The 12500-nt window shown below is 37.5% G+C and overlaps 1 protein-coding gene across 1 annotated transcript in view; it reads left to right on the plus strand.

Moving 5' to 3' along the window:
* Nucleotides 1-5930: 5930 nt before the first annotated feature.
* The window catches only part of LOC144969417 (ras-related protein Rab-3C-like), a 10624-nt gene continuing 4054 nt past the window's right edge, over nt 5931-12500 (plus strand). Inside the window, exons 1-3 of the mRNA XM_078908528.1 lie at nt 5931-7088; nt 11497-11605; nt 11898-11904. Coding sequence (XP_078764654.1) covers nt 6869-7088; nt 11497-11605; nt 11898-11904 — 336 coding nt within the window. The 5' untranslated portion in view covers nt 5931-6868. The remainder of the gene's footprint in view (nt 7089-11496; nt 11606-11897; nt 11905-12500) is intronic.

Raw genomic sequence — 12500 nt, forward strand, 5'->3', positions numbered from 1 at the left:
AGGTCAAACCGGTTCGAATTTCCAACAGTCTCTCAGGAATGTTCAATGTCGAAAAGGACCGGTCCTTGCGGTCTTCATTTCCCAAGGACCGTAGGACCGTGGTCCTTAAGCTTGCCAAGGACCGCCCCGCACTAATAAGAAGGGTCGATGGTGACTTTTTGCCAGATCTAACAAACTCAGCTACCCATTCATTGCTGAGTAGACAGGGATTCAGAAAAAACTCGACTGCACCCGGGATCGATCTCTGGCCCTTTGCGTATAAAGAGAGTGCTCTATCAACTGAGCTATCGGGTCCCCAAATATTCTATTGGACTTTTTTAAAATTCAGACGTTATAACTGTTTTTTTTGGAAGGAAGAAACTAATGAAACTCGTATTATTGATTAGTAAAAACACCAAACAAAATTTTAATATTATTGTATTATTTTAAATGACAACACTGCGATAGAAAGGAGTGGTGACAAGAGATGGACAAAAGAAAACAAAAAATCGGATTTGCTACTAGCTAGGTTCGACACACACACACACACACACACACACACACACACACAAACACACACATCTTTAGTAGTCACATACATTTCAAACAATAACCCATTAGAGAAGAGGGGTCATGCCTTTACCATAGATCATTGTCATTGCGATCATTATGGTGTAGTAAATTTTGAAATTTACCCCGTATAATGGAATCGTCCAAGGCGTGCGCCTCCTGTTCCCCCCATCTCACACACGAAAGGGCGGTTTGCGGAGTGGAGGTTGGTGGTCGTCTGCCTGTATGGTCGTCTGTGTCGTTTAGTGTATGGCAAAGGGGGGTGGGTGCGATTAATTAAGTGGGATGGGTGGTGATTGGTGGAAGATAGGCAACCGAGGCAACGAATCGCTGGGGAAGTAGCCTAGTATGGCGCGAGACCGTGGAAAGGTGATAAGAAGTGAGGACCGCCGCCGGTCTTCCCTATCGGACCGGTCCTTGGACCGGTCCTCAGCGCGGCACTACTTCTTATTACCTCATCCACCCCCTCTTATTATAACTTCACGTCTCTCTCTTACTCTTCAATGCTCGCTGCCCTCTAATGTGTGTGGGGGGGGGGGGGGGGGGGTAGGAGTTGCGTGTGTGTATCAACGCCACGAACAACTCGATCAACGCCTTGGCGATGCCATTATCTCCGTTAATGGGGAAAAATTTCAAATTTTATTAAATTATCGAAGTAACAATGAAGTACAGTGAGCAAATAAAGAAGGCATCACCCCTCTTCTCTAATTAGGTTACAATTTGAAATGAGTGTGACTACTCCGTGTGTTTTACTCCTGTAGACCACGGTTTTCATCGTGTAGCGGTCTTTAACGGTTCAAGAATGAACGATCCCACGGTCTCAAAGGTCAAACCGGTTCGAATTTCCAACAGTCTCTCAGGAATGTTCAATGTCAAAAAGGACCGGTCCTAGGACCGGTCCTTGCGGTCTTCATTTCCCAAGGACCGTAGGACCGTGGTCCTTAAGCTTGCCAAGGACCGCCCCGCACTACTGTTAACGGCCATGTACTCATTTTACACCTGAGTACGGTGAGAGAAAGTGAGTAAAGATCCTTTATCAAGGACTCAACTATGAGCCGTGGGCGAGGCTCGAACCCAGGACCTTCCGATCCGAAAGCGAGTGTCATACCACTAGACCACATAGCCGCATTTTAATCGATCTATAGATCGTGTACGCTTGGCTAAATAACTCACAACATTGTCATCCTGAAATATAACGGACCAACACACAAAACTATCTGTAACCTTGAACGTTTATAGTCTGGTTAATAAGGTTTGGTGAGAATTACTCATAAATGCGGATGGCAAAAAACAATAACGAAGACCCGAGTGACGTCAACTTCATACTAGATATATGGAGAAAAAGAAAAGTATTTTGACCCAAATGTCGGAGTTTGGCAAAGATGGGTGAATTGATACAATGATCTTTCGTACATACTCTGAAAAACAAACGTGAGCTTATAAATAGCGCAATATCCACTTAACGTGGTCAAAGCGCTTTAAAAAGGGTACCTGACCAACAGCAACACGCAACAAGTAGAAGGAGACATGACGCCAGATAGGCGGTATTACAATGTTTTTTCTCTGACAGAGACAAATCTGTTAACGGCCAGGTATTCAGTTTACACCTGAGTACGTTGAGAGAATGTGAATTAAGAGCCTTTTTCCAAAAAGAGGCTCAAACTCAGGACCTTCAGATCCGAAAACCAGTGTCATACCACAAACTACATAGCCGCACATTCTAAAACTGTTGGCCAGTAAACCCTTCCTTCAAAGCAAAGACCGAAACGCTGAGCCACGCTGACCTCTGAAAAGTTACATTAATGCATTTTTTTTTTTTAGCATGGCAGTATTTACGGTATCCAGATCACAACATTTAGTTGGAGACGACATAATGCAGTCACGTATGCCAGCTTTAGTGATCTCTTTGTTTATGAATCACCATGAAACTTGTCAAATGTTGTTTGGGTCGATTCACGTGAGAGTTCTTTTCTGATGTTATTAGTTTTTTCATTAATATATTGTCGAAAGTGAGTTGGTAGATCTGCCCGATCGATTAAAGATGGGAGAGTTGCTTGCGTCTGTTGTCCCAGCAGTTCCTTGGTCAAGGCAAAGAAATGTCTCGAACGCCCGACGTTTTTCAGGCTGTCTTCATAGTACTTCTTTTTGGGCTTGAAAATGACGGCTTTGGCATCATTTCTGGCAACGATGTACAGTTTCTTATCTACAGCGTCTCTGGACTTGAGCCATTTTCTTTCTGCCCGCTTCCTGGCTAATCCAGTCAATATTATACCAGCGTGCTTGACGTCTCACCCTCACTGCTCTAGTTTTTTCAGGGAGCATGTTTGTCCACCATATCAACAATTGAGTCCTGGATACCATTTGCATCATTTTTATTTGTAACGTTATGGTCAAGGTCTTGTTTTAAAATGTGCATGCGTTACATTCTTCATATCAGGAGATGTTATAATAATTTTTACTTCTTGCTTCATTGAAAATAAAACGCAAAACACAAGTAAATTTATCAATGTTAAGACAGGTCAATAGAGAGAATGTTCACTGTCTGTAATGACAAGTGTGACCATGGTTGTTTGTAGGGCCGCTTACAAGTTGGATAGAGTTGTTTGTATCATGATATCAATAAGCTCCCATTTTTGTTTCCGAAATAATCAATGTTAAAATAACCCATAACAATGTTGTGCTTTTTGTTTATGGATTGAAGAGACATAAATTCACCGAACTCTGATAAAAAAAATCAATTGTTGATACTTTGTTTTGTTGGCTTGATGGCGGGCGGTAAAAACAATGGAACGAATTTTTAAAATTATTTTCATGAATAGCAAATCCAGCGTACTAAAAGCTTCTAAAATCATCCTGGTGGAAAGATATCTTATCAAAGAGTCATATTACGTGTTTGTATTATTCCAGCAATTTCAAAATAATGTTATTATCCAGTACCACAATAATGAATATGTCCCTAATTTGCGTTCCGTTATCAAATCGGCAAATCATTAGTCTAGACGGAGATCAAAGCAGTTCGATTCGTAAATACACGGGTATCTCATGTCATTCCAGTGATATGATTGACAGTGATCTTACCGACCTCGATATTATTGATAAGGAATTAGATCCCCTTGAGTTTGAATTCGATGAGTAATTCATGTTTGTTTTATAAGTGATATCCTGTTCTTTATGTCTTACTAATAAATATATCCGTTTTTTATCACTGTGATAGGGCACCAAAGGCCACACTATTGGCCTAATTTAGCTCTTATTATGTATTGTATTGTATTGTATTGTATATATTGTATACGGTTCTGTAAACTGACAAAAGGCCTTTCTAAAACATTTTAGTCAGAAAGGTTTTAATCTGATATATCAATCGATTAAAATTATCTCTCCATAGAGCTCGTTTAAAAAGTATATCTTATCTTGTCTTTTCTTATCTCATCTTATCTTATTAATGTTTTGTTTAAAGATGTAAGTGCCCGGCAGGTTACTTTTGGCCCCTTTTTTTGTTGGTGTGGTGTTAAACAAAGTAAATGTCGAAGGGTGTCCAATATACAACGACTGAGAAGAGCTAGAGTTATAAATGCCAATTAATTATCTTCGCCTTGATAACGATCGATTTTAATCATAAACAACAGTATTATAACAACTTGGACTGTCAACTGGGTTGTAAAACTCATCGAGGGCATACTTCATAAGCATATTTATGTTAGAAGAACAAGTACGTACATTGATGGTAAGCTACTAGCCAATATTGGATGGAGATAGTTGCAGTGAGCGCTCTTGTGATATCCAGAATTGAACAAACGGGAAAATGTATGAGTTGTATTGTACATTAGAACGCCACCTATAAGGTGCTATGCTACATCAGCATAAAAGTGTCACGGTCTCAGGGAATCCACATATCGGGACCAAGCAGATTTTTCCAAAGAAGAAGGGAAAACTCACCAGCTTTGGTTTTTTACAACCCTTGTAGCTCGAATGAAAATATTGCGCACCACAGAAACCTTAATATTCAACGCCACAATTTAATTTGCGGAACCATAATGACATGCTTCCTCAGTGGTCAGTAACCTTTTGACCTTACCACAGCTGTCACGGTATTTTTGCTTTACCAATAATTAATTCCTTTTGCAGTGGCGGTCAGAGCAAATATATAATGTCTGAAAGGAAGATAACCGGAAGTGTGGTGTCAAAAAAACTGGTTCCAATCTTATTAAAAGTGTAAAACCACTCTTTCGGAGGTCTAGAGACTTAATTGATCTTCTGATTTCAGAGTGATGGCATCTTATTTTCTAGTCTTCATATATGCTGGTCGTCAAGAAAGATCATCCATCCTCGTTCCTTTAAGTCCCGTAATCATAACAATTTGTCTATACACCCTGCTACCAAAAGAGATATTATGCCACCTTGTGATTCAATATGTACCCTACTCATTATTTGTCCTCCGAAGGGCTGGTTACATACAATTTCCAATGAGTTTGGAACCGGAAATGTAGGTGTGACATCACGGTTTTTTTACACTATTTCAAAATCATTTTAAAAGCTGAAATTGAATTAAAATAGCACCGAACTCATTTTTACTCGTTTCTCATTACATTTTGTAATTGTTATTTTGACAAAACTCCGCTTTCATTTTGAGAATCGAGTTGTCCAATATTCACGTGAATGATGTAGGACGATCTTCATATTGTGAAGACCATAGGGGATATAACGACAGAGTCACTTTCTGACTTAGTTGGGTTGGGAAAGCATATTATCTTTAGTTATCATGCAGAACATGTTATATTGATTAGCATTTTTAGATAACAAGATTTTTTTTCTCTGAAATATTAATCCAAAACTAAATGTTCATCGATTCAAATTTTGTTTTTATATATGACGAAAGCTAAATTTTAAGTCAGTATGATCAGAATTTGGAAATTTTGCCTTTTTAAACAAAAATATTGTTTATTTATTTGATAATTGAAAAAAGTGTGTGTTAAACAATGCCAGATAAAGCAAGGAAGAAAAATACAAGGGGGGGGGAGGGGGGGGGGAAATATCCCAAAATATTAGCTTGTCTTGACTGGGGATCGCTCGAACATCATACCTCATGATGTCCAACCCTTCTTCATACCGTTTAATGGTTGTTGGTAACATTTTAAATTGAAAAGATGATATTACGCTGAGGCCTCAATTGCTCCATTTTACATTTACCTTTCAGATGGACAACGACGCGACTGCTCCCTGGCGCCGCCATCTTAAATTTTCTAGCCACCATATCGTCAGTGTGTCTAAGACATTCCTGTTTCGTAATTAATCAATTCGTTAAGGTTGTCCTATGACACGTCGATAACAGGCCAAGGTAGAGAATATATGTATTTAAATAGTATGATCTCATTGAAAAACTCAGTGCAGCTAAACTACAAGTACGGGATTTGGGGTGTTCTACTCTCTCCGGATTTGTGAGACTTTTTTCACATTTTGTATTAATTTGTTGCGGGTTTCGTTTTCAACTGTATTCCATTCTGTTGTGATTGTCTTTTGTTATACACCAAAATAGAAAGGTGTGTTGGTTATATTGTTCATATCAGAAATAGCAATTACTCGCTACAACAAATTTAAAGTTGATCCTAGCATAAAAGTATCACAGTCAGTGAGAGCTACTTTCTCTCTTTTGAATTCGAGGCTAGTCAAAAACAAACCCAGTCATCTATCAATTTTAGGATATGATCACTGACACATGGATGAAAGCGTCAATTGTCTTTTCAGGCTAAATAATTGTATGTCCAGGTTTCACAGATTTACGTTCGAGCAACAGTAATTTGTGAACCAAGGCCTGGAGATTTGTCTGAAAAGTTGTTTTTTTTCTTCTGAAATTTGATTAACTTCGTGGATGTTCTATGAGATGACATTGTATTTAAAACCTGGACATCAAATACACAAGTAAACGTTGCAATCAAACGCTTTGGAGGTGACTTTGTAAACAATTCACTTTAAAATTTACATTAACAATGTTTACTTTGACATCTTGGAGTAATCAATATTACTTAACTTTTATCCTGATTATAACATGTGACATTCATAAAGCTGTACAACCTCAAATGGCAATGGTTTGAAACATACTACAATTGATAAACTTGGAATTTGGATAAATTTAACCCAAAATTCATTGCATCAACAAATTTAACAATTAAGCCGGGCTAGTCTTTTTTAAATTTCGTTTCTTTAAAAGAAAACGAAAATATTTTTTTTTAACTACTCGGACTAGCAAACCATCCCCTAACTCAACTAAGAACAAGAAAAAAATTCAGCTCAAAGGTTTGACTTTTTTTTTAAATCCCGAACGATGTCCTCAACAATTCGTTTTGACTACACCATCAAAGTTCTTGTGCTTGGAGATCACTGCGTGGGAAAATCGTCATTACTGTCGGATATGGCCCATCGTTATGAGACACCATGCAAATCGTCTAACGTCAGATGCATCAACTACAGGCCGAACTGCCACGCTGAGATGGACATTCCACGACATGGGAAGAGAGTACTGACCAGAATAGTCGACACAGGAGGTTGGTAATAATATATCTTCAGTTACTAGTAGGTGGGCAGGGGTGGGGGGGAGGGTTGAGATGGTCGTATAGATAGAATGCGCTTGGCCAAGGAGTTCACAACATTGCCATCCGGAAGTATAACGGACCAACACACAAACTCTGTGTAACCATGAACTTTTATAGTCTGGTTAATACAGTTTAGTGAGAACAACTCACAAACGCGGATGGCAAAAACAATAACAAAGGCCTGAGTGACGTCATCTGCATACTATCTATAGATGAATGGATAATGCTTTACATTTAGAACCAGAGAACTCGTGTTCGAGCACTGCTATCATCATTTCGGTTTTATTCCATTGACCAAGTCATTTAGCCCCCATTGCTCACTCTACGGTTGACGCCTGGTTTATAAAAGTCTTTTATCAAGGCGTACACTTTTTTAAAAGCCAAAGGAGCGAAAGGCTTGAGTTGATCTCTTCTTCTTCTTCTTCTTCTTCTTCTTCTTCTTCTTCTTCTTCTTCTTCTTCTTTTTCTTCTTTATTACTGTTTCTTTTTCTTCTCATCTTCTTCTTCCTCCTCGTCCTCCTCCTCCTACCTCTCCTCCTACCCCTCCTCTCCCCCCTCCTCCTCCTCCTTCTCCTCTTCTTCTTCTTCTTCAAATAATCTCACGGTCTGTGCGTGTATGAAAAGAAAAGGAAAAAAATATAATGGTACTTTCCTGATTGCTTGTAAAGTAAGTACCTCTTAAGATCTCAAATTATTCAATATCTTGTCACTTCTCTCTGTATGAAAACGATTAGATTCCATGACAGGTTAGAGTACAATCAAACCCTGATTGTTGGAGGTTAATATAGATCTCATGTCAGCTTCTTCTGGTCAAGTCTGAGCAAGAACACAGCTTCCCCAAAAGGAGAATGAAAGCAAAATGTTTTAACAGTCTTGTAATAGCCACAAGGACCAAGGAGCCTGCGTTTATACCGCTTTCTTTAGCGTTAAATAGATAGTAGTAATTGGTTACCACCCTTTGGATAGCACGCTAGCAATTCGCTAAGAACCTCTTCTTCTTATAAAGGTACGAATTCAATCCGAGTATTCCTGCCCCCTATGTCAACACCCCAATGAAACAGTAACACACCACTTGCTTGAATGTCAACCTCTTGAAGACCTGAGATGCACATTCCTCCCACCAAATCCAAGCATCAGTAACACACTTTATAGTCACCTGGAACAACTATAAAAGACGTCTAACTTCTATGTCATGGCACAAGACCGAAGGGCTAGAGCTCAGGTGGTCGCTGGTTCGGATAAGTAAGTAAGTACTGTTTAGAGGCAAATATCCCACGAGAAAGGGAAGGATCCAACAGTCCTACCTGTTCTAGCATCTGCTGCGTTGACTGGGGTGTGGGAAGAGATCTCGACCCCACCAGAGACCAATCGTAGCCGTCATTAAACTATAGCCGAAAGTATACGTCACAGCACAGGGCGACGATTGCCAAAAGAAAGAGAAAAGTACGATATCATTTATAGTGCTTAGGGGAAACAAATGATCAATTGATTGAGCTTTTGAATACAACTCAAATATTCACTTCTTTGTGGTCGTTGCCTTGTAATCTGACGAAATATTTTGGACACCGTCAAGCCATGAGCTTACAACTAGTATAGGTAGTATGCGCTTGGCTTAGAAGCTCACAACATTGCCATCTGGAAATAGAACAGACCAACACACAAAACTCTGTGTAACCATGAAGTTTTATAGTCTGGATAATACAGTTAAGTAAGAATTACTCATAAACGTGGATGGCAAAAACCATAACAAAGACCTGAGTGACGTCAACTTCATTCTATCTAAAGACCAAATCCGGTCCATTTGCCTTTGAGACAAGTACCCTTCCTCTGAGCCATAAGGTTCCCTTAACCCTCTCCTTACCACCTACAGCAAAGTCGTCACATTTGTTAGGATACAATAATATACTTTTTCTCTTATTCAGATTATTTTGTACATCACAAACTTTGAAGAATGATCTTTGTTCGATTAATAAGAACATAAAGTTGTTTTGTAGAGAGATTGTTTGAGTTTTTAAAAAAATCAATTTATCTGCTGGGTAAGCCCTGTCATTTTTGGGAAAATACTGAAAATCATCGGTAAGGAGAGAGTTAAACATGTCTTGTGCTGTGTCCTAATCAATGGCAATCATTACGATAACACAACTGTGCTGAATCTCTCTCTATACGTTGTGAAGCATCCTATGTTGAATACGTAAACAATTAATTAGAAATGGAATTTAAAACGGTCGTTTCGAATTGATTCGTCTTGCCTTTCTTTTAATCTGTTTTCTGTTTCATTTCAATTTGCAAAATAACTTTATATATCTTACATAACAACCGGAAGGAATGTTCTTATGTTCTCTTATAAAATGCCTTTTTTTCATTCTTTGGCTTTAGATATTTTTCTTCAAATATCGATAAATTAAGATGCCCCCCTTAACTTTCTATACCTGAGACTTCAAAAAATTGTCCCAGGATTAAGAAGTCTTAACAAGTTGATCGCTTTGTCAAAGTGCCGTGGTGTGTGACTGACAGTTGGTTCATTGGTTCTCAACTAAAAAAAAAATAAATAATCTCACGTATTGGACACAATGACAAGCTCTGAAATCTCGAATGCTGGAGAAAATGGCGGCTTGCTTTGGTCTGTCCAAATTGATTGTCTTGTGTTTCATAAAAACTCTTCGGATAAAGTGTCCTCCTTGTCTGTTCTTTATTATTACGTATTTATTTATTTATTTATTTATTATTATTATCATTATTATTATTATTATTATTATTATTATTATTATTATTATTATTATTATTATTATTATTATTATTATTATTATTATTATTATTATTTTTATTATCATTATTATTATTATTATTATTATTATTATTATTATTATTATTATTATTATTATTATTATTATCATTATTATTATCATTAATATTATTATTATTATTACTACTACTACTACTACTACTACTACTACTACTAGTCTGGGGGGTATTTTTTGTTTTGTTTTGTTTTTTGTTACTTTGTTTTGTTTCTGTACGTCTGTTTTTCATATGCTATGGACAATGGACATAAACTTTTTTTACGGATAAGGACAAAAACATGTTAATGCTAAAATGATAACTGCTCATTAGCCATGACCTAAACTAGATAGTAAGGCTCGAGATTTTTGCAGAGCCCCCTGTCCAACCTGTAGTGATAGGGTAGTTGGGTCTGTTAGATATAGCGGAAAGTACTTTGTAATAGACTAGCATCCTATCCAAAGGGTAGCAAGCATTTGGTATCGTCTGTTTCGCGCAATAGAAACTCCGTCTCCTTGGGGCTGATGGCTCCGAGGAACTATTTTCTTTGATCTAGTAAGACTCTCAATTTATTTGTGCTCATTATTGCAGATCTCTTCTCCGCTATGAGCGGCGCATATCATAATTTTTTCCATTGATACGATTCTTTATTCACATTTCCTATCATACTCATGTGTAACGTGCGGTTACGTGGTCTGGTGGTATGACACTCGCCTTCGAATCGGAAGTTCCAGGGTCCGAATTGAGTGGCGAATAGTTGAGTCCTTGGAAAAGGCTCACATTCTCTCACCGTACTCAGGTTAAAAATGAGTACATGGATGTTAACATCGTCGTCTCTGTCCGAAAAAAAATATTATATCGCCTAACAGGCGTTATGTACCGTCCCATATTATTAGTATTGCTGTCAGTTTGGGGACCCTATGTAAAGCGCTGTAAGTGGATGTCCCGCTATATGCATGCTCAAGTAACGCTCTCTAGTAATATGAGTGCCACCATGCCTGTCAAAATAAATGGTGCCTTAGGATCCTCATGTCTCGATCTACATGTTCGGCGATGTTGTTTCCTTGAAACTCCCTGTAAAACACTTTTGGCTTTATAAAAGCTCATGTGATTTTTTTTGGGGTTTTTTTTAAGTTGATTTTGTTGGGGGTTTTTTGTTGTTGTTGTTTTGTTTTTTTTTTGTTTTTTTGTTTGTTTGTTTTTGTTTTTTGTTTTTTTTTTGTTTTGTTTTTTTTTTAATGATTTCGTTTGTTTTTGTTTTTTTTTGTTTTTTTTTTTTTTGTTTAGTTTTTGTTTGTTGTTGTTTTTTTGTTTTTTTTTTTTTATGGGGGGGGGGGGAGGTGGGGGTTGGGTATTATCATTTGGTTTTGTTTTTTTGTTTTTTTTGTTTTTTGTTTTTTGGGGGGAGGGGGGGGGGTTGTTTGTTTTGTTTTGTTTTTGTTTTTGTTTTTTTTTTTGTTGTTGTTTTTTTGTTGGGTTTTTTCTTCTTTTTTTTTTTTTGTTTGTTTGTTTGTTTGTTTTAACAATTTTTTAAAGCCAACTCGAATTACAACAACAGATTTCTTTATTTGCTTACATTCAGGTCAGGAGAGGTTCAGAAGTATCACAGCCTCTTTTTACCGTGGTGCCCAAGGATGTCTTCTTATGTTTGATGCCGAAAACCCTGAGACGTTCATGAGTATTTACAAATGGTAATTCGTCATTATCATCCTCATCCTAATCATCATCATCATCTTCATCATCATCATCATCATCATCATCATCATCTTCATCATCTTCATCATCATCATCATCATCATCATCATCTTCATCATCATCTTCATCATCATCTTCATCATCATCGTCATCATCATCCTCATCATCATCGTCATATCACAATCATAATCATCAACACCATTATTATCATCATCAATCATTGCCGTCGTCGTCATCATAGCTTGTCCATAAATCATAGAATGTTTAATTATGATTTTTTTTTATAAGGTCTTCAGTAATCGTATCAATAATAGTAATAGTAACCAACACACAGTTATTTGTGCAGCCTGTGATGGTTCTACTATTCATCGCTACGAGATCTTTTATTCGGCAATAATTACTGGGTGACGTCAGCTTTCTACGTGTGGCTTTAGAAAGCCATATTGTATTCTAAACATGGCTAACGTATTTTAGTTATTTTAATGTTCGATATTGCGCTTCTTGGTAATGGAGTATTGTGATCTCGATTATTCTGTAATTGGGGCCAGTGGCGTGGCATGCTTACTGTATAAGGTGGTGCCAGAATCAGAAGAAAATGACTTAAATCATGTTATATTTGTAAAGAAAAAAGAAGAAAAAAAATCTTACTCTAAGAAACTCTTCATTCTTCTTTTTCAACTTATCTTTTAAGATATCTCCACATCCCTTGCACTCGTTCATTCCATCTTTTTCTCTCATTTCTTTATTCTTTTCTTAATTTCCTTCGTCATATTCTCCATCTTTTCACTTAACAGACTGTGCATGCTTCCTTACTTCTTCATTCTCTCATTCATCTCTTTCATTCTCTTACTTCTCTTCGTCTCACCTTCTCTTCTTCTCTCTTCTCTCTCT

The sequence above is a fragment of the Berghia stephanieae genome, chromosome 3 (assembly GCF_034508935.2).
Source record: "Berghia stephanieae isolate SIO BIC M18660-M18661 chromosome 3, UCSD_Bste_1.3, whole genome shotgun sequence".
Taxonomy (NCBI): Eukaryota; Metazoa; Mollusca; class Gastropoda; order Nudibranchia; family Aeolidiidae; genus Berghia; species Berghia stephanieae.